A 25443-nucleotide genomic window follows, 5' to 3' on the forward strand; every position below is an offset into this window, starting at 1 on the left:
GCACCCCAGTGCCCGGACACAGACATGGCGATGAGCAGACAGTGCGTGCACGTGTGCGTGTCGGAGAGGTGAGCGCCGAGGCCGGGCGAGGACAGGTCATGAGGCATGGAGTGAGGATGGGGGATGGGACCTGAGGACCGGGGAGAGAGCACTGGAGGAGCCTAGGGAGAGGAGCAGCTGTGCGCTCTCCCTCCTTGCTATCCTTGTCCTGGGGACACCCCTACCCATGCTGGGTCCCTGGCACATCTCACCCCCATTGCACGGAAGCAGCTGCACAAATCGCAGTGGTGGTGCCAGCTCCTGCATGTCCAGCACTGATGGACTTTGCTCTCCTTTGTGCTCACCTGCACCCAGCACTGAGCATTGGTGGGCACTGGCTGGCACCAGGCACAGCTCTGACCCTCCTCAGCTGCCCCGACCACAGCTCCGTCCCCACCTCCCCGCACACCCCACCGTGGTGGCCACCCTGCAGCGCTCTGACAGGAAAACCACCTCCTGGGTGAAACCCCGAGAGCTCCAGCATTCATTCTTGCAGCTCCGTCCTCTCCCCACTGCTATATGTCACCACCAAAACACCAAGGGCCATCCCAGTATCAGATCAGCGCTAAAACGCAGCGGCAGAGCAGGGAAAAAATGGCTCCTAATCTTTGTGGCACAATTCAGCGTGCAGGGATTTTCAGCAGTCAAATCACTTAGGATGGATGCCAGTTTACACCCTGGTACAAGAGATCCTGGGGCACAGGTTAGTGGGAGAAAACAACAGGTTTTGCTGCTGCCAATGAACTGGCTTCTCATCTGCTTCCCAGAACCCAAATGCCATCTGCCAGATTGGGCTCTGGGCTGCCCCAGCACTCCGCAGCCCACGAGGTCGCAGTGCCCTCACTGTGTTACAGCTGCATCCTGGCTGACCTCCTCCTCGCATCCCTGTGACAAAACAGAGTCCAGACCCTGCGACCGAGCAGCTCCATGTTACCAAAAACCTCCTGTTCTGCAGCCTTCTTAACCTGGTGGCAATGAAACACACCTGTGTGACATTGCACTCACTCTGCCTCATCTGGCACAGACGCAGTGGCACAAGCAACACCTTGCATTGGGAAATAAATGGGTGCAGCACACCCAGCTGGGACCGGGCACAGATCGGTGGCACGGGTGTCCATGCTTCTGTCCCTTACTGGGATCAGGTGGGAGGGGAGAGTGCAGGCTCCCGTCGTGCATCGCTAAGTCTGGAGGGATGAGGCTGGAGGTGGAATATGACCGGGCTCGGGGTGAAATGGGCCCAGGTGCCCGAGGGCTCCTCTGCTCCCAAGCTGCCATGCTTCCTCCCGGCCCTCGCTCGAGCGGAGCGGGGCAGCCAGCAAACTTCTCCTGCAGCACAACCCCACAAGCTTCCCCAGGAGGAGAGGATGGGGCTGAGCCCTGCACAGCCGGCCCCCCTGCCCCCCGCCCCGCGCAGCTGCCCAGCGCCGAGACAGACACACACGGGGCTCCCTGGGGATGGCAGCGGATGGCGGGCATACGGAGTTGCTTTGCGTGTCATGCAGTGGCAGCCTCGAGCACAGAAATACCTTCGTCTTCATCCCCGTCATTATCCGCTAAGTCCTCTCCCTGTTTCTTAGCGCTGGCTCCTAGGGACCAAACACGAGGAGACAGAAAAAAAACAAAAAGAAAAGAAAAGAAAAAAAAAACAAAAAAGGAGAAAAACAAACAAACAAACAAAAAAATAACAAAAGAAAAAAAAAACACAAAAGAGAATTCAAAAATAGCATGATAGCAGAGATGGTGGGGCCAGGCCTGCACCCCACAGCGCTGCTGGCTACTCACACTGCACCTCTCCCAGAGCCATGGCACAGAGGGGGCAAGGCTGCCCCGGTGCCACGGTGCTGTGCTGCTGCTCCCCGGGCCCTTCTCAGCTCCTCCCTGGGGTGCAGGGGCCGGGAGCATCCCAAAACGGTGTCCTCATCTGCCACCAGCACAGCCGAAGTGTCAGGTCACCCCACAGCCCTGCCCATTGCTCTGTGCTGAAAACTGCCGGCTTATCACAGGGGCTTCCCTGTGCCACAGAAATCATCAGTTTCTGTAATGTCCTGAATGCCTTTGTGGGTTGCACTGGGCGCCAGCACGGTCCCAGAGCCCTGATCCTATCTGCCCAGCTCTGCCTGACTTTGCCCATGGGGCAGCTCCGTCGGGGCAAGTGCAAATGTCTTTTGTTGTAGAGAGAAGCCAAAAGCCTGGCTGGGGAAAGCAGCCTCATCCTGCTCAGAGCACAAACTTGGGGTGCAAGAGGGGAGCACAGTGCTCTGTGCCATGACCTTCTGGACGGAGGAGCAAGGACCAGATGTCTGGGAAATCCATCAGGCGAGCAAAGTTTGAGGAAGACAAGGCCATCCAAATGCTGAGAGCGGGGAGCTGTGCTTGCAGTCTCCCCAGGGCAGAGGCAGGCCCCAGTGGTGAAAGAGAGCGACTCCTGCTCCACTGGGCAGTGGCTCGCGGAGCCACACAAGGCAGACATAAGCCAGTCACGAAAAGTTTTCTGGCAGAAAGGGCAGAAAAACAGTGGAAGATGGTCTGGGGAGGAGGTTAAGGAGAGGCATGACAAATGCTGGGCACAGGTCAGGGAGAGCAGCCAGCACCAGGGCAAGGATGTCTCCGGAGGCACCTGATCTTCAGGTTCTCCTTCCAACCCAGCACTCCTGCCTCCTCCAGCGTTGGCCCACACAGCCTCAATGCCCCTGTCCTGCTGCACCCCCCCACACACACAGCCCCCAACCTGACTGCAGGCAGGAGCTGGAGTGGAGGCTGCAGGCTTGACCGAGTGCATCTCTGCTGGAGAGCTGCGAGCCCAGAAAGCACTTAAACAGTGAACCTGTGCAGCACTGCTCCTGCCTCCCTGGTAATGCACAGGGAGAGGGATTTTCTCTAATGAATGCTGCAGGCAGCAATCCTTCATCCGCCCAGTGCTTCTGAGCTGTGGGAGGGCAGTGGGCACCCTCTGATGGGAGTACTGCGTGGGGATGGATCTGGATGAGGGCAGCCTCCCTGACAGCCTGGGGATCAGTGAAGGCAGGGATAATAAGTCTGAAAGAACCTGAGCCTTGCGAGGAGGAGGCAACTTCAGAGAACAATGGAAAGCAACAATGTGAAATGGGGCAGGAGTGATGCACTTGGGGACAGTGAGAAGAGATGGGATCTCTGCGTGGCAAGCACAAACCCAGAACCATCCCCACTGGCAGCAAGGTACCAGGGTGGCTGTGTTTTTGGGGTCCTGCTCCTGACAGCGGCAGTTTCTGCAGCCAAGCAGCCTTTCTGCCTCGCAGCCATGCTGTGCCAGCAGCTGATAATTCAGTTGTAACAAGTCCAGCTCTGTCACTCACCTCTACAACTACCCACCATTGCCCCACAGCTCATAAGAGAAATTACAGATTAAGTGCTTCCACGCCTTCCTTGCACTTTGCTCTGTCACCTCCCTCTGTCTGCTGTTGCAGCACTCAAGGCCACTGCTGTGAGATGTTCTCTGCATTGCCGTGGGCTGCAGCCCCCAGCCCAGTGCTGCCCTCCTGGCCGCTCCCAGGGGCTGCCTTAGTTTGAGCTTCTCGGTGCTGGAAAAAAAACAAAGCTCTTGTGGTTCCTGCTCTCCTCACCCATCAAAAATTCATTCTGCTCACCTCGTGTGAGTGCCTGTTACGCAGTTTAACTGAAAGCTGACTGTGGAGTGACATTGTTCAGGCTGATAGGAAGGATGTATGCTCTTATCTGAAGTCCCTTGGAAGATTTAAGCTCAAGTTTAGTAAAAAAAAAAAAATCAGTTTTCCTTAAACAGGAGCATCTGCACCAGATTAATACCATCTTAAGCAAACTGTTGCAATAGCACTGACGCCAGTGCAAACAGTGATAAAGAGGGCAGGGATCTCAGCTCCTTGCAGCCTTTGTGCTCAGCATGGCATGGATAAGAGAGGAGCAGGGGCTGCATCCAGTAGCCACGCAGGAGCCTTTCCTCGGTGCTGCCCCGTCCCTCCCTGCCCCCGAGCAATGTGGAAGAGCCATTTCCATCCTCCAGGAGCTCCACAAAAGCACCAGGGCTGGCGCAAAAGGAGAGTTTCACTTCTGAGCATCGCACTCTGAAGCAGCAGGGCACAGAGGTGGCAGCGAGTCCTGAGCCACGCCAGAGAGGCATCCATAGACCCTATGCTGTGTGCACGTACACACTCCTCTGGTGGGCAGAGCTTCATTTTCACAGCAAAACATGAGCAGCAGCCGAGCTAGGTGCTGGCAGATCCTCTGCACAGCACACAGCTAATTATTCCCAAGGCGCTGCTACTCTGCCCAAGACAGGGACCAATATGCACCTGAATGGGAGACAGGGACATTTTTTGTCCTGTGGAGGCAGGGATAAATGCTAACAAATTCTCAGCCTTTTGGCTGCTATGAAATGACAGCAGTGGCGAGGTGGGAGCTGAGGCATTTCAAACCACCGACATACCACACGGCCTCCTGCTCTGTGAGAGGAGAGCTTATCGACTGGTCACACAGAAAGTGGTCTTAGAAATAATAATCAGGAGTATTCCTGAACAAGTCGATGTTCAAATGGCACCAAGTCTGAACAAACAAGCACTGCGGGTGTGTTATCCTCACCCTAAGCACTACATACCCAGGACATTCAGAGCTAAGCAGGAGCCGGGGGGGGGAAAGCCTCAGTGCCTCTTCACAAGTTATTCAATTAATTCGAGTCAATAGACACCAGTGCAGTGGCCGGAGCTGAAGGGCAGCAGCAGCGTCTGGGTGCTTTAATCCTCTGCGTGTCACGCCTGGATGCCCAAATTGCTGGCTCTGCACGTCCATGAGTCAGCGGGGCAGGAGGCACATCCCCGCCAGCTCCCCGAAAGCCTCTGCTGTGCGGGGACCTGCAGTTGGGCCACCAAATGCATCCGCAGAGAGACTGCAAAGGAAGTGCCAGAGAGCAGAGCTGCTGCGGGGCGAAACCAGGAGGAGAAGGTGCCTGAGGTGCTTCATCGTGCCTTGTACCACCCCTTCTCATGCCTTAACCCAGGTCCTCAGGAGCTCCCATGGGGACTCCAGCCCCAGAGGGGCCAGGGAAGGAAGCACTTTGAAGTGGCTCGGTGTCGCTGGCACAGCCTGCGCCGGAGGCGGCGTGCAGAGACTCCCTAATGTGCCAGCCCTTTCAGAGGCAGCCTTGGCACTCAGAGAGATGGCGTGTGAATAGCCAGGACAGCGACAGGAAAAGCAAAGCAAAGAAACCAAACGACAGAACTCAGGGGGGGAAGGAAAAAAAATAGAGTCGCTGGAAGGAAAGAGCTCCCCAGACCTCCGAGCCCAGCTGTGCCAGACCCACCAAACATGGGGGCATGAAGAGAAAAGCAGTGGGAGCGGACGACCCGCTGTGTAGGACACCCAGGATGGCAGTGGGGAGGTAGGGAGGGCAGCTCCAGCCCGGCAGGACACCCCCTCCTGCACCTTTCAGAAGAGCTGGTTGGCCTGGCGATGGGCATCTCGGGGCAGCAGGGAGGATGGAGTGATGCAGGGAGCAGCCTGGGCTCTGCCTACTTGTGCAGGATGGGCAGTGGGACCGAGGGAGCACCCTATCTGACCATGGACTGAGGCAGAGGGTCTGGTTTGCGGGTCTCTGCTCCCTGGCCCATGGCACTGGGGATGGATCTGGATCACTCCAGGGACCCAAGCTGCAGCGCAGCAGGAGGAGCCCTGCATGGCCCAGGAGACAGCAGCGAGACAAAGCAGAGCTGTGTCTGCTCTGGAGATGCTTTGCCACCTCCGGGAGGCTGCAGCTCAGGAAGAGTGCAATGTGAGGGGGTGGTGAGCAGATCCTGAGCTTGCACAGCCTTGTCTGTGAGCATGTGCATGTATGTGTGTATGTATGTATGTATGTAGCCCCATCAGCACAGCAAAGGGCAAAGAAGAGGCTGGGGCAGAACATGGCAGTCGTTATCCGGTTGGGTGAGGAGTGATGCTCTAACAGCAGAGCTCTGGCTGCTGCGGACCATGCACACAAAAGGGGGAAGAGCTCGATCTCCTTCTAAACCCAGGTGCTCCCCTGCGTGGGTCAGAATCTGGGGATGGGAGGAAGGCCCTCACCTGCTCCGGGCAGAGAGGTGAGAGGCGCAGCCCCTTCAGCCCTAAGGGGGAGGTTTCTTTAGGAGCTCTTCATGCCCAGAAGCCTGGGGAGCATGGGCTCAGCTGTTCTGAAAGGCCTGGAGCAACAGGAGCATCCTGCTCTGCCCTGACCCCGAGCCCAGCTGCAGCCCAGGGCGGAGGCAAGTGGGAAGCGGGCGGCAGCGGGCAGGGCTGCTCGGGGCCCGTGGGCAGTCGCAGCACAGAGAGGAGCACGCCGCGGGGCCAGAGAGAACCGACAGGCACCCTCGCACTCTCTCACTCTCTCTCTCTTTCCTCTCTGTGCCTCTCTGCCGGTCGGCTTGCTACATACCTCCTTTCCTACATATTTTCTTGTTGGGCTTTCGGGTGCATTCCTTGGAAATCCGTTTTACTGTAAAATGAATAAAAGACTACAAAATAACAGGAGGCTCCACCGGCTGGGAGTGGGCATGCAATCACAACCACGCTGCCACCCGCCCGCCGCCCCAGGGACCGCAGGAGGTGGGTGGGAGTGGCGCTGTGGGAGGAAAACTCTGGGCCTGCCATGCTGGGAAGGTGCAGCTGAGACCCCCCCGGGATGGAGGAGTGGAGCCGGTGAGGCAGGGCCTGCTCTGTGCGCCCTGCCCTGCGCACCCCATGGCTCCCGTGGTGGTGAGACTGTGGCAGGCGCACGGGCAGAGTGTTGCCTCCTCTGCCCTCTACTTACGGTTCAGGTGGGATGTCCTGCAAAGGAAAAGGTTAGACAGGAGGCAGCCAGTGCTGCTCGGCCTCACCACCACGGGACTGGGCCTGCTCTAGGCTGCGGCACCCTGTGCTAGGCCACAGCACGTTGCACTAGGCCTTAGCACATTGCACTAGGCCGCAGCACGTTGCACTAGGCCTCAGCACACTGCACTAGGCCCCAGCACACTGCACTAGGCCTTGGCACACTGCACTAGGCCCCAGCACACTGCACTAGGCCTAGCCATGCCACACTAGGCCGCAGCTACTTTGCTATGTCCCCCAGCCTCCTGCCTTCACCAGAATCCCCCAGAAAGGGCTTCTGTGTCCCCAAAAGGGGCTCTGTGTTCCTTTCCTGGCATGAGCAGCCCAGCTCCACGAGAGGCAGAGTGTTCCTCCCAGCAGCGGCCGCAGCCCGTGCCCACGGCTAGCACATGGACCTGGGGGTGGGAAAAGGGAGGAAGGACAAACCCGAACCAACTCAAGACAGAACCTGGCACTCGGCGCCTGGGGAGCACAAACCAGCTTGTCGCTCTGTGGATCTGCGGTCAGAGAGTCTGATTCAGATTTAGCAACACAAGAAAGGAACCCGTGACGATGCCATGGAGGTGGAGGAAGAAAGAGGGGGAAACCGAGAGGGGTGGAGGAGCAGGAGCACGCGAGACAAAGATGGCAGCTGAGGGCAAGCTGAGTGGCCAGAGGAAGCTTTCCACGAACAGACAGCATGCTGCAGGGTCCACAACCACATGCTTCAAACACAACACCCAAGTGAGACCAACCGCTGCTGGGCAGGGTTAGGGGCAGGGCAGCCCCCTTACCCTCCCAGAGCGCTCGCTCCTGCAGGTGCCCCGCTGGGGACTCACCATCCTCCGTGGGGATGTAGATGTTGAGGTACAGACAGTCCTCGTTGGGGTCCTGGATGTAGGTGGCCACGATATCCAAGTTGGAGGTAAACCAGATGGGCAGCATGATCTCAGGGACGGCGTTGTGGATGTTCTGGGGGCAGACTGGTGAAAAGTGGGTAGCGTTCCTGATGCCTGACCAGGAGGGAGGTGGCTCTGGAGGCATGAACCGCTTCTCCCCAACTGGGGGGGCGGCGTAAGGCACCCCCAGGTACTGATCCACAGGTCCCAAAATCTCACTGGGTAGTGGCACACGCACTCCCCGTAGCTTCCCATAGTGAGTGTTGACAGTGGGAGAGTAGACCTGGCCCTCCATGCGCACAACCGCCGAGGCGAAGCTCAGGACCCAGAGGGCGAGACGCAGGTCCCAGCCGGCCACCAGCTCAGGCACTTGGAGAACAGGGGGCAAGAGAGGGCTTCTCCAGAGTATCAGCCACATCGTCCGGGAGGAGCAGCACCAACATCCAGGCCTGAAGCTCCTGGGGTGAGGGTTCAGTGTATCCCCATGACAGCAAGGCTCCAGTTTGTCCAGAAGGAACAGCCAAATCTGTGGGGCAGGGGAACCCAGCGACTCGGGGACGCTGACCTGGAGAGACTTGTCACTGCTTCTCAGAGCCTGCAAGCTGCCTGCTGCGGTCCCCCTTCAAATGGCCCAGCTTGGCAGGGATTGCTGATGCTGTGGAGAGATGGAAGGAATTAACAGCAGACATCTTGGAAAGGGTGATAGAGTGGTGGGCACCCAATCCCACCTGGGCACAAAGTGATCCCCTGCTCAGAAGCCCCTGTCCTGCTTTTGGGAAGGAACAGCACTTACCTGCCTGGGTGAGAATCACGGCTGAGATGCAGGGGAACATCCAAGGTGCTCCGGGAGACAGAGCTGCCAACACGCCCCAGGCATGTGCAGGCACACAGACAGCACCCATCTGCACTCATGGAGCCCATCCATGCCACCAAGGGATTCCCAGCGCTGCAGTGCAAAGTGCAGGGTGGGCAGGACAGTGACGGCCGGAGTGCCCCAGAACCACATCCCCTCCATGCCACTGCTTCAGTCCTGCAGCCCCTCCATGTCACCCCAGGCAGGGCGGTCAGGGACATGGATGATGGGTGGATGGCCAAGGCCAGGGACCCACGGCCCTGTGTCAGCGCAGAGCTGCTCCTGGGGAGCCCTCGCTGGAGGCTGCCTGGATTCTCAGCGCACTGCCCTTCCCCTCCCCGCTCCTCCTGCTGCATGCAGGGCTTATGTAAGGGCCTCCCCGCCTCCCCCCAGCTCCCTGCGATGTGCACACTGAGGCCACATTCGCCCATGAGCTCCCAGCATCGGTGAGAGGCCACATCCTGGCCTCACCGGGTGCCTGTGCACTGCTGAGGGCACTGCTCGGGGAAGGGAGCAGAGGCTTGCTGGCCTTATCTCAGCCACATCTCCTTACCCTGACAGGGATGGCAGCAGCGACAGGGCACTTCCATTTTGCCCCAGAACATCCTCAGGTGCCCACCTGGTAAATCTCTCCAAAGCTCAGAGCGGAGCGGAGCTGCCTTGGAATAATTGGAGCACAAAATAAGGGCTGTGTGCAGATGGAAGGAAGACGCTCTGTTAAAGGCTCAGCTGGGCAGGGACTCCACAAATGGAGAACACCTCATCCAACGGGGAAAATCCGCAGAGAAAAAAAATACACGGAGGGCGTCTCAAATCTGCACTGCACATGTGCAGGCAATTCACTGCTGGTCATTAAGGAAATGGGCCCGTGCTGTGCCTGCCCTCCTGGTATGCCCAGGGAACACAACAGGCTCAGAAATCAGTGTCTGACAGGCATAATAAGAAACACTCAGCCCAGAAAATCACGTTGCTGCATCCACTCTGCCTGAGCAGCAAGGCTGGGAAAGCAGACGTGCTCCAGAGCCTGCAGACAGCAGCAGTTCCAGGGGGGGGGGGGGGGGGGGGGGTTCAGCAGCAAGGAGTGGCTGCACCCACTGCAACACCCAAGACCTGGGCAGAAGACCTATACTGGTGTTCTATCACCCAAACAGGTGCCGAAGCCTATGAAACACAGCACAGGAGCAAAAGAAGCATACAGGGAGGCAGGCGAGGTGTTCCGATACCCCGAGCGCTGCTGTTACTGAACCACTGCCAGCGCTGCCGTCACTGCCCCAGCTCCAGAAAAAAAGCCATCATTCATCCAACATTCTCTGCAATGCTTCAGCACAGCACTGAACTCTGCCTTGCAGCATCGCAGGGTGCAATGAGAGTGGGCCCCCACAGCGCGTTACAGTCGCTGCGTTCTTGCGTGGGCTCTGGAGCTGCTTCAGACCCCACTTCTGTGTGCAGCGCTGCTGGAAGGCAAGCTACCCAGCCTACATCATCTGCCCAGGTTCCTTTGGATGACACATGTTAGGATGAAGCCAAATTATTAATGACTGTCATATCTCATTGGCACGCCTGGAAGCTACAGGCAGCTTCGATAGCAACCGTGACTCCCAGCAGAGCCATTTCACTGCCCAGTCATTGCTCTCGCTCTGCAGGAGCATACACACCGCAGCCCTGGGGCTTCCCTTGCTCCAGGCTCTGCCAGAGCCATGGCCGTGCATTGCCTTGGGCATGGCTTCTCCAGCAGTCTCAGCTGAGGGTTCTCACAGCACCAGGTATCACAGAATCAGGGCTGAATTCACCACCCACCGCCCACGCTTGTGGGTCCATGGGTCACCGTGACAAAGAGCCCAGAACCCGAACAACCTTCTTCCTACAGCCCTTTGGAGTTCAGCTATTACGATATTCTAATCCTCACCCACGGCTCCTTTAACAGGTCTTAAAAAAAAACAGGGAAAAAAGTCTGTTATGATAGAATTAAAGTTCCAAGTGCACATCCATAACACAAATAAAATTATGCTCCGGGATTTGCAATTGTCTCAAATTATGAGCTTTGTGAAGCATTAGAGGTGAGCTGCATTAGCAATAGCCAAAACACGTCCAGATACAGAGATGCGCAGACAAGACCCAACAACCCTAATGTTACCTTGGAGAGCCACAATGCGCTAACAACAAAATCCACATCACGCTATTTTAACATTTGTAATTCCAGATTTGGTTCCGTCATTTTTTAAAGACTTTTCTCCCTCCATCTGCCCATGTCCCCGCAGCGCAGAATAAAGGCACCCAAACAACCTCAGCAACACGCTCCTAAGCCTTCCTATGTTTGGATCGTTTTTCAATTACAAAAACAAAAACGATGCAAACCCTAAATCTGGAACTCCCTGGGTTTCAAATGCCTCATTTGGGATGATTACAATACCCCCGGAACACATCTTACCCTCATATTGCTGTTCCGCGCTCTGCGCTCTCCGCTGTAGCTTCATGTTAACATAACATTTAGGATGGGAATTTAGCCTTAATTTAATATTGACAGACTGCCATGAACACCAGCGCTCAGCCCTTTCCACCGAGGGCTCAGCCACCAGCGGTGCTGCTGGATGCAGGAGCCCCACATGGCCGCCTCCACTCTGCTCAGTGGAACGTCCCCAGCCTTCCCAAGCACATGCGATAACGGAGATGTGAGCTGAGACATTCCGTCTGGGGAAGGTTCCATCGCATCCCATGGGATGTGGGAGCTAAGCATCCCCAGGGTGAGCTGCCCAAGGCTTCCCCTGCTGCTCCCACGAGTGGTCGAGGCTGCCAGTAGGAAATGGAGGCTGCCAACTGGAAGTGAGACCCGGCTCGCCTGGGCAGATACAGCCAGGCTGGGGGTACCAAGATGAGCATGTGAGCGAGGAGCCCGGAGAATAAAGACGCCGTGGGCATCCCGGGTCGTCCTGCCAGACCGCTGAGGGCGGGCGGTGCGAGCGGAGGAAGTGAGGCTGCTAACTGTTAATGATTTTATTCATGCATCTTGGAAAACAAACGCTGTATCGGTATTTCCATGACTGTACTGTCTGCCAGGCTGCTCCCTCCCCAACAACAAGACGCTCTCCATGGAAACCTGAGCAGGCGGATCCCGCCAAGCTGCGGTTACAGATGCACAGCCGGGCGTCCCCGCGCCAGCCAGATGAGCTGGATCCACACCTTTGCCAGCCTCTCCCTGTGCTTGGTCAGCGATGCTGCAGAAACCCCACTGAGCACAGAAGCTGCAGCACCACTGGGCTGATGTGCCCCTGTGCCCTGGAGCTCGTGCACACTAATAGGTGGTTAGCGGTGGTTCTCACTTAAACTAAGAGGAGATGCACAGGGTTTCAGGCGGGTCTGCCCTGCTGCTGCCACCGCCCAGCTTTTCCCTGCGTGATGGAAATGGCAGAACAGAGTACATTTTAAGATCTGCACTCGTCACCCAGTGCTTTGGAGGCCAGGGCTGGAACTCAACAGGCAGGCTGGAGCAAGGGCTCAGAGGGGATGGGCATGGCCGGGGATTGCTGGTGGGAGAAACCAACGGCGTGAATGTGGGCTGGGGGAGAAAAGGCAACAGCACTGCTGCCAGAAGGGTCACAGGGCTGCACAGATGGAGCATGAGCCAGCATGTCACTGTCAGGCAAGTACAGAAGGATGAAAGAAAGGACAGCTTATAAAGACATACAAAGTGCCTTTAATTATTCTACTTTCCTCCAGTTCATACAGATACATCAAGCAATTATGATGTTCTCCTCTAAAGAAGCGCTTCACCCCCCCAAAAGATTTGGGCCAGCTGAGATGGGCCGCAAAAGACCAGCAAGGCCACAAGAAAGCCCAGGGAGCATGGCCTTGAATAAAAGCCTGGAAGACCATTGCTGGTGCAGACAAGACATGTCAGCAGATGCAGCTTTATAACATGTAAAGGCTGCTGCTGCAAAAAAAAAACCACCCAGAACAGCCTAATGCTGAACTTGGTGCTAGGCAGGAGACAATTTCACATTGAGAAAGGAAAGACAAGTGTGCAGTAGGAAAAGGCAAAGGTACAATTTTCATCAAAGGGCACTGCAGGGCAGGTGGAAGGACCAAGTGACACATTAGAATCATAGATTCGTTAGGGTTGGAAGAAGCAACTAAGGCCACCAAGTCCAAGCCCAACCCACCCCACCATGCCCATAACCATGTCCCTCTGTGTCACATCCCCATGGTTCTGGAACACCGCCACAGACAGTGACCCCACCGCTCCCTGGGCAGTCTGTGCCAGTGCATCACTGTTCTTTCAAAGAAGAAATTCTTCCTAGCATCCGACTTGAAGAGCTGGATACCTTTGAGCCTCCTCCTGCATGGCCCCACACACTTGCATTACCCTGACTGGCAGTTCTGTCCCTGCCCTCTGTTTGATGTAATCCGGGCAAACAACAGCCACCTTGGCCATGAAACCTGCAGCATCTGGGAGGCTCTGATGGGGCAGAGCACTCTGGGAGCCACCCAGCAGAGCAAAGCCCACCACAGCCGTCCTCTGTGCTCTGCAGGTCTTCCCCAGAGCCTAGCATCGTCTGCACGACCTCCTATAGCTCAGCACCACAGTCACGCTGGTGGTTCAGAAGGAAAGCAGCCACAACCTCACTCTCATTTGCTTCCCATCTCCAGGTACTTCCCTGTGACTTCCCAGCTTCTACCCACAGCGTCGTAATGCTTAAACAAAGCTGAGCTCCAGAAGCCTACGAGACACTTCGCTGCGCATCCATTGCCCTGGGGAGAAGATGAGAGACCTCACGAGGAGTGTCAGTTCAGTTCCTCAACACTGCAGGAACATATACGGGACAGAAGCTGTCTGACAACTCCCCGACACGTGCCAAAATCCTCGAGAGCTCCCATTCAGAATAGAAAGACATTACCCCGAATCTTTAGAAACTGAGGATTTCAGTGCTACTTCTGCTGCGGTGCCAATGGTCCCCTGCTGTGACAGCCCGTCCCCGTTCTCTCCACACCCACTAGCAGGTCCTTCACGAAGGAGCAGAGCCTGCTGCCTTGGGAAGGACACCAGGAGCAAAGCAGCCCTCTCCTCGCCCACACTGCAGCCTTTTCAGATATTTTTGGTGTCGAATCCAGCGCATCGTTTGATGCCCTGCTCCTGTCTGCTCCAGAAGGCACACAACCCAGTGGGTGGCATAGCCTGGCTCCTTTCCAGCTCCAGTTTAGCACCAGAAGCTCCAAAAATGCAGGAAGTTTCTCAGCATCACTAGGCAGGATGGCAGTACTGCTGAAGGACAGGCAGTGAGCGCAGCAGAGGGGATAGCGGGCGGTCAGCACCCATACTGCCAATGTAAGCAGCTGGCGGCCTCCATAGAGGACCCAAGGACAACTGTGCTTGAAAGCCTGGACAGTTTGGGCTTGGGTCCGTTCACCTTGAGCTGGGCTCGATTGTGACTGACCTTCCCACTCACTGCGTCCCAGGAGCGTGCAGAAAGCTGGGGCCACGTGCACAGCCAGCATCTGCTCCGTGTTAGCAAGAGGCTCCACGGGACGGATTCTGGCTGCGAAGAGGGCAGCAGCAGCCTCTTGGTGGGCTGCCAGGCTCCTGTGCTGCTCACAGACAGCTGCTGGAAGTAGGCCGTTCAGTGCCACGTTCTGGGTAGGAATAATCTGGATTATCTCACGTTGCGGCATCCCTGATCTCGGCACAAAGAAACGGCAGCGGCTTTTCTCTCCCTCACCTTGCTGCTTGCACAGATTCAGTTCACAAATGCTTCTCTGCAGGGGCAGAGGCTAATGAGAACCACTGTCTAAACAGCAAACACAATGCCATGGCCTTGGCACAGACACACACGCACTTGCTCCCCAGCCAGAACAACTGGCAGCCAAGGAGGAGCGCCTGACCCAGGCTGGCAGATCACAGAGCCCTGAGGAGAAGCCTCTGCAATAGGGATGCTGCACATGCTGCTTCCTGCGCCCTTTGCAATAGCCAGATGGGGCATTGCTGTAGGGCGACCTAAATGGGCTGGCAGGACAGATAGAACAGAGGAGAGCAGAGTAGTGCCAGTTGGAAGGGAGCTACAAAAATCACTGAGTCCAAGTGTCAGACTACTTCAGGGCCAATTCAAGGTTAAAACACATCACTGAGAGCGTTACTCAAATGCCTCACACATGGACAAGTACGAGGCATCAACCACCTCTCTACTGCCTGTTCTCTTGCCAAATAGCTTCTTGCTGAAGGACCTTTTCCTAATGTCTGGTCTGAACCTCCCTGGCTCAGCTTTGAGCCATTCCCATGCATTCTGTCGCTAGAAACCAGAAGAGATCAGCACCTCCCTCCCCACGTCTCCTGCTCAGGAAGCTGTAGAGAGTAAGGAGGTCACCTCTCACCCACCCATTCTCCAAGCGTGACAACACCCAGTGTCCTCAGCCACATCTGGAATCCTCGAACCACAGAAGAACCTGAACTGGAAGAGACCCACAAGGACCACTGAGCCCAACCCCATGCAGGACAACCCAAAATCCAAACCTTCTGTCGTAAAGAGTTGTCCAGACGCTCCTTGAGCTCTATCATCTCGGTGGCATCACCTCTGCCCGGGGGGGCCCATCCCATCCCATCCCATCCCATGCCCACCGCCCTCTGGGAAGAGCCTTTCCCCCCATCCGCAGCCTCAGCCCGGGCGACCCGGAGCTGTCCGTTCAGCACCGGGAGCCGAGAGCCCCGCACCACCACCTGCATGGACAACGCTGCCCGGAGAAGAGAAGCAGCGCTTTGGAAATGGCAGAGTTCCTCCAACACTCGCTCTGTGCAAGCAGGCTAACCGACAGCGCAAGCATGCACAGAACCCCAGGATTTCCAGACGTCTGCTCGGGAGCAAACTGACAATCTGCTTTCAGAGAGCCCTTGGCATCAGCACAGGGTTCACGCCAAGACAACACGCTCACTCTCCAACACATCACAAACAAGCACAAGGCACCTACTTTAAAGCAGTATAAGCTCTCTCGCAGATCTGAGATCAACACTCGGCAGATAGTGACTGGAGTGCAAATCTCACCCAGCAAAGCACGCGCTGTCGGTGAAGCAGCGCTCCCCACACTTCCTTCCCCAGCTTCACACCGACATTATCCCAGCTGCTCACTGCCATCCCCCTCGCATCTGCTGGAGTAGCAGTTTCCACATCCTCTCCCAACCAACCATCCCCATTTTTTCGGTTAACACTAATCATTATGACTAGCCTCGTTAGGAAGCAATCACGCAAACGCAAGACTCTTTCTCAGAGGAATAAGCTTCCAAAACTCCGCATCCAAACATGTTCATCTTTCTTAAGTTATCAACAGCAGGATTGATATTTAATGAAGAAAGGAGACATCAGTGCTACAGATAGGCTGGCTTCATGCGATGAAGCTTTTGAAATGCCCCACATAAAACAGTAAGAATGAAACCCAGCTACTGATGGCATGTCCTTCCACAAAGCTTCCTGCACACCAGTCCATCGAGCTCCATTCTGGGCACCAAGGCCCAAGGCCAGCTGGATCAAGGGCAGCTCACCCCAAGCTCTGCCCTCCCCTGGCTTCCACCCATGCTAACATCTCCCACAAGCTCCAAGGAAAGCTGAGAGCACCAGGGAGCAGCGTGCGTGCACAGCCAATGCTTCCCATGGAATAGCGTGGTCTGGAGGAGGTTCTATAAATGTAAGGAGGTGGGCTGGGCAGAGAGGAACCGACTGCAGCTTAAAATACAAAGACTTCCTGCAAATGCGACTGGAGAGGGTGGACAAGAAAATCCAAGAGTGCTTTGAACGGGAACAGCTACACCCAAAATAAGCCGTCAGTGTTTCACTTCTACTGATTCAAAGCAGCAAGCCAAAACCACTTAATCACAGGTTGTAATCTAGGATGTGGCTGCAAAAACCTCCGGTCCCAGCAGCAGAGCTGATAAAGGATTGTTTCCTGTACTGTCACCTGTCCCAATCACCTTTTTCTGCCTCATATCACTGCCCACTGCAATTTGTCAGCTCAGCAAAGTTTTGTGGGTGGAATTGTGAGCCAGGTCACGGAGGTGACCCAGACTGAAGGCAATCAATATCAGGCCAAAGAATAAATATGAGGAAAATAGTTGGAGAGAAGCAGGAACTGGCTTTTCCACTGAAGCCAAATCACTCTGCAGTGACTCAGTTTCCCTGTGCAAAGATAAGCTTACAGGCTATCTGGCAGTGCGCAAGCATCACCTTCCTGCACCACCCTGCCTTGCAACATGGGATGCCAGGTCAGCCTGCAAGGCAGCGAGGCCGCAGAGCACAGCGGCTCCATGGGGACAGCAAATCCCTGTGCAAGAGGTGCACACACCATCCAGATAGATCCACCCCTCTGGAGTCACAGCAGGAGGGGCCAGGCACGCTAGAAAGCCACGAATGGCAAGGAAATACTGGGATCATCCCAGTGTCACTACACTGGAGCCCATTCAGACCTGGAGGCACCAGCTGTGATCCACCACTTGGCAGCATTGTGGCTCTCCCTGGGATGCGGCCATTGGTGACAGCCACAGCAGGACACTGCTCGGTGACCCTCGGGGGTGGGAGACCCAAACAGCTCTGGAGTGGGGCGGGAGGAAGGGAGCTGCACCCAGCAGGGCAATGCATGGGAAGAACGGAAGGACAGCACAAACTGAGAGTGCAGTGCCTGCTCCTTCTGCGTCCTCCAGCAAGCAGGGCTCGCTGGAAACATCAGGAAGGGAAGATGAGGAGATGGAGGTGGGGAGGTGGGAAATTATCACCCACCGGCCCCGCTCAGTGCCTACCCTTGCAAGCCACCCTGCTCGCCTGCTGCTGCTGCTGCTGGTGACGGAGAATCTGCATCCCTCTGCCAGCTGCGTCCTGCCCCTGTGCAGGGACCAGGGATGAGTCCGGGTCAGCATCGCTCTGCTGGGGCTCCTGCGGGGCTGCAGACCCTGGGAGAACACAGCACAGCTCTGAGCAGCCACATCCTGCAGCAGCACGAGGTGACGTCAGCCCGGCCGGGCGCTGGCAGGCAGGACACGCCATGCATGCAGCCTGGGCTGCTCCAGACACCGCCTGGCTCCCGCAGACGCCGGGGCCTGCTACAGCTTATCTACAAATTGAATTTCACACTGTGTGCCCCCGAATCAGGCACAGGTGCTGCAGGATCCGCCCTGCCCCTCTGCGTCTGTCCTCCTCCTCCTCCCAGGATGACTCTGGGGGTAAAAACCCCACCACAGCTGGAATGATGGAGCAGAAGACCACAAAGAATACAATGGATGGAGGGTGGGCCGGCAGCGAGGCGGCTCTGAAAATCCCTCACACTCGTGAGGACTCGAGGCTGGGCAGCCAGCAGCAAGGAAAGAAGGCTGTTTAAATTTAATCCAAAATGTATGTTATATTTTTCCCTTGTAGCTTTCTCCTCCCCTGTTTTCTATCTTCAAGCATGAAAAGCGGAAAGCCTAAAACCTCTGGCAAAAATCCTTTAATGTGTTTTACTGTAAAGGCTGCCTGGTGTTAAGAAATAAGCTGAACCGGAGCAAATCAGGCAGCCTGTGGATGCCCTGGGAGCTGAGGATGGAGCAGGACACATGGGGGGCTGCAGGGGCAGCAGGGAGAGGGAAGGGGAGGGCACGCATCCTGCCCTCGGAGCAGGCGGTGCAGGGCTAGCATGGAGGAGATGGAGAGAGGTGAAAATGGGATCTTGAGTGCCCATTGTGTACAATGAGCTCTGGGGAAGCAGGGGGGCGAGAATGCAGCTCGCATGAGGTAGAGCACCCCGTGCTCTGTGGGACACCCTGTGCCAGGGAAACAGCTCAAAGTGGGGTGGGATAAGGGCTGCCCCACTCCCTGTGCTCCCTGCTGGCTCCCCATCGTGGGATAATGGATCAAACCAAGGGCCCACCTTGCCCTGTGTGCTTTCTTGCTGTTCGTCTGAAGCACGGGCAATTTGCAGCTCAGTGGCTGGCCAAGTGCATCTCTGTGTATTTATCGGTCCTCGGGGAACCTCTTGTCCTTCTTGAACTTGTCCCATTTCTCCTGGAGCCAACAAAAGGTTTCACTGTTCACAACACCTTGTTCTGAGGACTCCTGTGCCCCGGCAGCACGCTGGCAAGAGGCAATACCCCTCCTCCTGGTTTGCACCTCCTGCCAGCAGCATTTGATGTGACCTTGTACTTGCATGGAAAGAAACAGGGAGCAGTTAACCTCCATCCCTGCTCTGCTGGCCTCCTGTGATTCCTGTACATGTATCGTATCCATCTTCTGTTGTTTCTTTTCCAGCCTGAAGAACCCTGCCTTGCTCAGTCTGCACAGACGCTGTCAGCCCTCAGATGGCTCTTGCTGCAGCTGCACCACGATCCTGGCACCTGAACACCCCGATGAGCCCCCCAAGCCTATGGATACGGAGACCTGAAGCAAACCCTGCCTCTATCGGATCCCTTATCAGCCCCACGAGCCCCAAAGCTGCAGCTCATGGGCACTGCCTAAGGGCCCAGAGCAAGGTGAAGACAGACAGACATGAACAGAACAGCTCCCAGCAGTGGGTCCCGGCCAACCCCATGGTGACCGACCCATGGGTCGCACTGCAGGTTCCAGAATGCTTCTCTGCAAAACGTTACCTTGGGCAAAGCCCCTGCAGTGCTCTGCACAGGAGGGACCCTGACACCGAAGGACACTCTCAGGAGCCCCCTCCCCATGAGCCCTGGGACCTCCCCATTGCCCAGCTGCCCCTCACTTTGCTGCCCCACATGCCAGGCACCTCACGGGCTGTGCTCACACGGAGACGTGGTTTGGAGACAGCAGATGTTTCTACGCTGCTCTGCATTTTGCAGTGTCAGGAGCCAGGCTTCCTCACCAGCACTCCCAGAGCTCCTCACCAAGCAGCCCCAGCCCAAACACCGCTCCTTGGCACAAAGCTTTGCTCTCACACGTCCCCCCATGCCCGCTCCCTGCAGCGCAGCCAACACAGCAAACACACCACGGAGCAAGGGCAGAGCTCCCATGTGCTGCAGGGCGAAGCACCGTGCACTGCACCACCACCTCTCTGCTGAGCCCAGACAGTGCCTAAACCAGCAGCACGGCCCTGCTCACCGGGGAACACTACCAGGCGGGTCTTGGCAGCTGCAGCCACGAGCTCTGCTGCCTTCCATGGCTCCTGCTCCATCTCAGCTTCCCTGTGGGAGCTGAGCGATTTGGGTTCAAACCACCGCTGCACTGGAAGCCCTCAGAGCAGAGCCTGGCGATGCCTGCCCTGTGCTCTCAGGCACCCATTGCTGCGCCCTGCACATCCCCAGCATGGCATGCTCAGACCTCCTGTGCCTTGCTGTGAATTCCTGTTTCCTCCACAGCCGCTCCGTGGAAAGCAGCAAGTTGTGCTCCTCGTGCCCACCCACATCGGTTCCCAGCAGCATCCTTCTGCGTTCCCACTGGGACACAGCAACAACACCAACAGGGACCAGGCAGCCCCCATCGCTGCGCCCTCTCTCAAGGACTCGCCCCGGTGGGATCTCTCCTGCACTGCATCCCTGCCCACATCACGCGGAGGGTCTGCAAAGAGGCAGACCCGGCTGCAAGGTGACGGCTACTCGGCCTGCCCTCCAGCAGCGCAGCCCCATCCCCAGCACGAGTGATCCGTGGGACAGAAGGGCTGCATGCGGGCGGACGGTGCTGAAATGGCACGGCGCGGCATTGGCCGTGCCTGGTGCCCCCCCCATCCGTCGCCCCCCGGCTCTGCCCCGCGCTGGGGAGGCGCGGAGCTGCACGCCCGCAGGTGTCCAACCCAACGCCGCATGGAACCATGTACAGGTAACCATGGCAACCGCACATGCGAGCGGCAAAGCCAAGATCTGGGCTAACTGCAAATGCAAATGAAGCAAAGACATGCACGGTGCTAAAAGCGTGACCTCTAAATGTCAGCGCTTCACCGTCGGGCAGACGTCGGCTCCGGTGGCTGCGGATCCGCGCTCCGAGGGAGCGCCCCGCGGATGGGACGCTCGGGGGCCGAGGGCGGCACGGCGCTCCCCGGGGGCTCCCGCGCACCCCTGAGCCGTGCGGGGCTCTTCTGCCTTCAAAGGGTGGGGAGGAGAATCGCAGCGGCGAGGGGGGCTTCGCCGGGACGGCCTCGGGATGGGGACGCCGCGCCACAGCGGTACCGCACGGCGGGGGCCGCCCGGTGCCCGCACGGCTCTCCGTCCGCCGCCGGCAGCGCTGAGCGCGGAGGGACCCCGCGCAGCTCCGCTCCCGCACACACGCGGCGGCCGCACCGCCCCGCACCACGCGCTCAGGGACCGACGGGCGCGGCCCCGCGCGGGTTTGGGGTCCTCCCGGCGCAGTGCTGCGGGCGGTGCGGGGCCGGGATGGGGACGAGCCCCGCCGAACCGCACCGCGCCGCGCCGCACCGCAGCGGGTGGGTCGGGCCGGGGGGGCCGCGCAGCTGGGCGGGCGCACAATCCCCCTTTCAGCCCGTCGCCATGGCAACCCGCCGGCTCGCCGCGGCCGCTCATCCGGCCCCGTTAACCCCCGCCGTTACCGCCGCCGTTACCGCCGCGCCGCCCGTCCGCCCCCGCCGCGCCGCCCCGCACCGCGCGCAGCGGCACCGGGAGCCGCCGCCCCCGCCCTCCCCCGCGGGATCCCCATCGCCGCCCCCCGCGGGTTCCCCCCCCCGCCCCTCTCTTCCCCCCCTCCCCGGTGCGGACCCCGCGGGGCCGTCGGGGCGCACTCACCGTCGGGGGCGGCGGCGCGGTTGGGCCATCCCGGGGGCGGCGGCGGCTGCTCCGCGCCCCGCGCTGCGCTCAGCCCGGCCCGACCCCGCACCGGGAGCGCGCGGCGCGAGCACGGCGGGGGCGGGCGGGGGAGGGGCCGCCGTCGCTGCACCCCTTCGCTGCCGCCGGCGGTACCGAGCGGCCCCGGTAGCCGCACCGTCCCCGAGCGCTGCGGGCATCGGGACCGAGCCCGGCGGCATCGGTACCCCGCTACGGCCCCACCGGCACCGCCGCACCGCACGTCCTCGAGCATCCCCGCGCCGCCCCGGGGTGCGTGCGCGGCCCTGGGCGGCCCCGCAGCGCCTCGGTGCCCCCCCAGTGCCCCCCACACCCACCCCGGCCGCAGCCCTGCGGTGCCCGCACAGCCCTCACCCATCGGGGCTCCTCCTGGGCGTGCTGTCCCATAGCCACGGGAGCAGCCCCCGCCCCTCCCACCTCCCGGGGGGGGGGGTCCGTCAGCTCCCTTTTGGAATCCCCACTTCCAGCCTCAGCCCTGGGGCCGGGAACAGCCCCCCCGACCTCCCCCCGTGGCACGCACAGAGCTCCCGGCTCAGCAGACACAGCCCACAGAGAGCTGTGCACCGTGACACAGTCCCCCGAGCTGCCCCCGTTTCTCTACGTGCCCCCGCAGCACAGGGATGCTCTGTGCCGCGCACAGCCTCCAGCAGCAGCCACCTTTCCCCCAGCCCATGGCGAGGCACCTTTCTGCTTCATTCTGCCTGATGGGATTACAGCAATCGTTGGAAGCAGGGCACGGATTTGGGTCTCGCTGGATGCGTCTGCCTTCTCTGCAGCTCTCTGCCATCGCCGGGGCAGCATCAGCTCACAGGGAAGGACGTGCCATTGCCAGCAGACACCTCTGCATGTTTGGGGCTGCCGGAGCTGCAGCCCAGACCTGGCACGGGCTCTGCAGAGCGGCTGCCGTGCCCCATTCTGGATGCTCGTGCTCAGGACAGGCCTTTATGGCAGCTCTCCTGCACGCCACTGCCACGTGCACAGTGCAGGTAGGAGCAGCCGAGGGGGTCCCGTGCCCCAACACTGCCTACAGATGGTTGAGCTGCAGTCCATTCTGTCGTCAGCCCACTGCACACAGAGCTGCCCTCTGTCACCCCGTGCTGCAGCCCAACGGGACTGCGCCCAATGGGACGGTGGTACCCACACTCCTGTGTGGGCCATCAGCCCCAGCAGCAGCTTCAAGGCTTCTCCCTGCATCCCCCTGCCGAGCAAATCCAGCCCACGGGGCTGCACCCCACCACCAGCATTGCACTGCACAGGGAGTGCACGGGAGCTGCTCAGCTCCAGCGGGCGGCCATCGATTTTCTTGCACAACACCACTTCTCACAGTGCTGACACTGCACGGCCCACTGGGGTGTGTGTGTGTGTGTGTGTGTGTGTGTGTGTGAATGGGGCAGGACCTGTTGCTGCCCACCTGCTGCCATTTAATGCAGAGTCGCTGCAGCCCCAGGGCCCGGGCACAGCTGTGCAGCATCACCCACCCACACACAGCCCCGAGCCCACCGAGCTGCAGCCTCCCGCAGGCCCAGCATCACCCCCACACCGCCAGCGCGCGATAACCCCCCCATCCCCTCCGGCTGCGTCTTAAACAGCACTTAACCGCTACTCGAGGAAGAAGCGGAAGGGCTGGAAGCTGTCAGAGTTGCTCACAACCACCTCTGCTCAGCGTTAGCGTGCGGCACGGCCAGGGGTGCTGCGGGGCACGCTCCAAGCCGGGCGCGGCGGCCGTGCCCCGACCCCGCATCCCCTGCAGCCTCGAGGCAGGCGGGGAACGGCCCGAGGCCACCCGGGGTTCCGCCGCCACCGCCGCGCTCGGGCTGCCGCAGAGCCGCCCTGCTCCCACCGCCGGCATGCGGCGACGCAGGAGGCGGCAGCCAAGACGCCGCTCGGCGCAGGCTCAGCCGCCTCCCAGGGCCGGCAGAGGAGGGGGCCGCGGGCGGCGAGGAGAGGGGGGCTCAGCCTGCCCACGGGCGGCGCCCAGCTCGCCCACGCCGCTGCTCTCACGGCCCCGGCAAGGATGGAGCGCGGGGAGCGATCCCGCCTGCCTCGGCCCCGGGGCCCTCGTGTCGCGCTCGGCGGCACTGCGGTCACGCTGTGGGTAAGCGGAGCCCCAGCAGGCAGCTGCGCGCACCCCGAGACTGATCCTCATCGAAGGGGACAAGCGGCGATGCGCAGAGGAAGTCACCCTGCACACAACCGTCCGTTCTCATTAGCGAGGGAGTCTGTCTCCATCCGTCCCAGCCAGCAACGCCTTCCATCCCCACGCAGAGGTGCACGGGGGTAAGCGGGGTGCGTGCCACGGAGCCGGCCCGGCAGCCCCCGCTCCAGCAAGGAGCACCCCCAGCAGCGGGCACAGCGCAGGAGCTCGGCCTGGGGAGGCTCTGCCCTGCAGGCACTCCCTGGGGCAGTCACTGAGCACAACCAAAGGCTCAGCCCCACCATCCCCTCCTCGCAGCTCGCACAGCCTGGCACCTGCTCATAAACCTATTTTTCCTTACAGTCGAGGTCCAATGGAGCTCACCAGATTCCACCCACCCACAGCAGAGGAAAAATAACGGTCAAGACAACGTAGCAGAGGAACTGCAGTTTTGCTGCAGAAGAACCGAGGAGGGCAGTGGTGGGGGTGGTTTTGGGGTTCAGAAGACAGCAGTAGGGCAGAGCACTTGTGCTCCAACTAAACAGAGCCCAAGCAGCCCGCCACACAGCGACAGATGAGACTCCACACCAGCAGGCTGCATGAGCTGGGTCAGAAGTTGAGAATGCAGCACGTCAGCCATCCAGAAAAAGCACTCGGGAAGGAGCTACCATCGGAGCCCTGGGGCTTATAAGCCGAACTGTGCTGAGAGATGTGCAGTTCTGAGAGTACGTTTGGGCTGCAGCTCCTCCCAGTCTCGCAGAACATCAGCTCTGGTTACTGCCATGCCCAGGAAGCCGGGCTTGGTAGTGCTCAGCAGCACTCTGGTTCACCTCCCTCTTTGCTCTTACACCTCTGTCCTGTGGCACGTGCCCTAAGCTCTCCATCAGCATATGAACCCTGTGGAGCTCGCACGAACCCCTAGCAAGCATGGCAACTTCAGCTTCTGCAACAAATAGGGAAGAAAGGCTTGCTTTCAAAACCCAAATTGCTCTGCCTCAGCAACACACCCATTCACAAAAGCAGAAAATGCAGACATCAGTTCTACTGAGCAGGAGATAAAGACCATGTGCAGAGGTGGAGCCGGGCTGCACGGGGAAGCTGGGAGGAAAAGCAGGCTCCGAATACACACTCCTTTTGCAAAGTAAGCTCTCTGTATTCATCCGAGAATGTCTGTAGTACAGGGTTCATCTGGTATAAATAAAGTACAAAATTTTACAATGTCTTAATCATTATTTTAACAAAAATACTAAAAACTGAGTAAAAACTGAAACCAAAGTGGGAAGGGAGACTATCAGCCACAAGGGATCTCCAGAAACGTTTGTAGAAATTGGATCGTAAAAACATTTCCTCTGTACAATAAAACCATCCTCCTGGCATCTCCCTGCGAGATGGGCGGCACAGCTCCAGGCACAGCGTGAGAGCAGGGCTGGCAGCGGCCCCACATCCCAGGTCTGGCTGGAGAGCTGCACCCAGCCCACAGCGACGTCTGCATCCTGGTCCAGGCTGAAGCACTGCAGGTCAGTAGCGCCCAAAGGGGTTGTTGTTCTGCTGTGGTTGCGTATCTGCGGAGAGCAAGAGTTACACAGTCACAAGGTTTTGTTCCAGCAGGAGGATTTCCCTCCCCACACCAGCAGTGAGGCTCTGAGGCTGTGTCACAAACACGGGGTATCCCTGTGCTGTCTGTGTGTCTGAGGCTTTAAGCTCAGAGCACGGTCAGGACCCCATTTTCTTTGAGGAAGAGAGACCTGCACAGCACCTGCAGCCAAACCAACGGTTCAGACAGCTCGTGTCACCTGGGGTACACCCAGAAACCAGGTGAGGGGAACGTTTCACATTCAGACTCCATAACAGCGTCCAGGTGCAAACGAAGGACATGCCCACGGGACTAACAGGTGGCACAAAAAGGGCAGGAAACACAGCAAGGTTATCCTAAGAACCTCAGCAA

General features: G+C 58.6%; 2 protein-coding genes across 5 annotated transcripts in view; both read right to left on the reverse strand.

Moving 5' to 3' along the window:
- NLGN3 (neuroligin 3) overlaps nucleotides 1-21388 on the reverse strand; it is a 30429-nt gene extending 9041 nt beyond the window's left edge. Inside the window, exons 1-2 of the mRNA NM_001173521.2 lie at nucleotides 21308-21388; nucleotides 7707-8421 (exon numbers count right to left, since the gene is read on the reverse strand). Of these exons, the coding sequence (NP_001166992.1) occupies nucleotides 7707-8184 (478 nt within the window). The 5' untranslated portion in view covers nucleotides 8185-8421; nucleotides 21308-21388. The remainder of the gene's footprint in view (nucleotides 1-7706; nucleotides 8422-21307) is intronic.
- A 3242-nt stretch (nucleotides 21389-24630) lies between these two features.
- MED12 (mediator complex subunit 12) overlaps nucleotides 24631-25443 on the reverse strand; it is a 34591-nt gene continuing 33778 nt past the window's right edge. For all 4 annotated transcript variants that reach the window (XM_040700029.2, XM_015278411.4, XM_015278410.4 and 1 more), the window contains exon 44: nucleotides 24631-25060. In XM_040700029.2, the coding sequence (XP_040555963.1) occupies nucleotides 25017-25060 (44 nt within the window). In that variant the 3' untranslated portion in view covers nucleotides 24631-25016. The remainder of the gene's footprint in view (nucleotides 25061-25443) is intronic.

The sequence above is a fragment of the Gallus gallus genome, chromosome 4, assembly GCF_016699485.2.
Source record: "Gallus gallus isolate bGalGal1 chromosome 4, bGalGal1.mat.broiler.GRCg7b, whole genome shotgun sequence".
Lineage (NCBI taxonomy): Eukaryota > Metazoa > Chordata > Aves > Galliformes > Phasianidae > Gallus > Gallus gallus.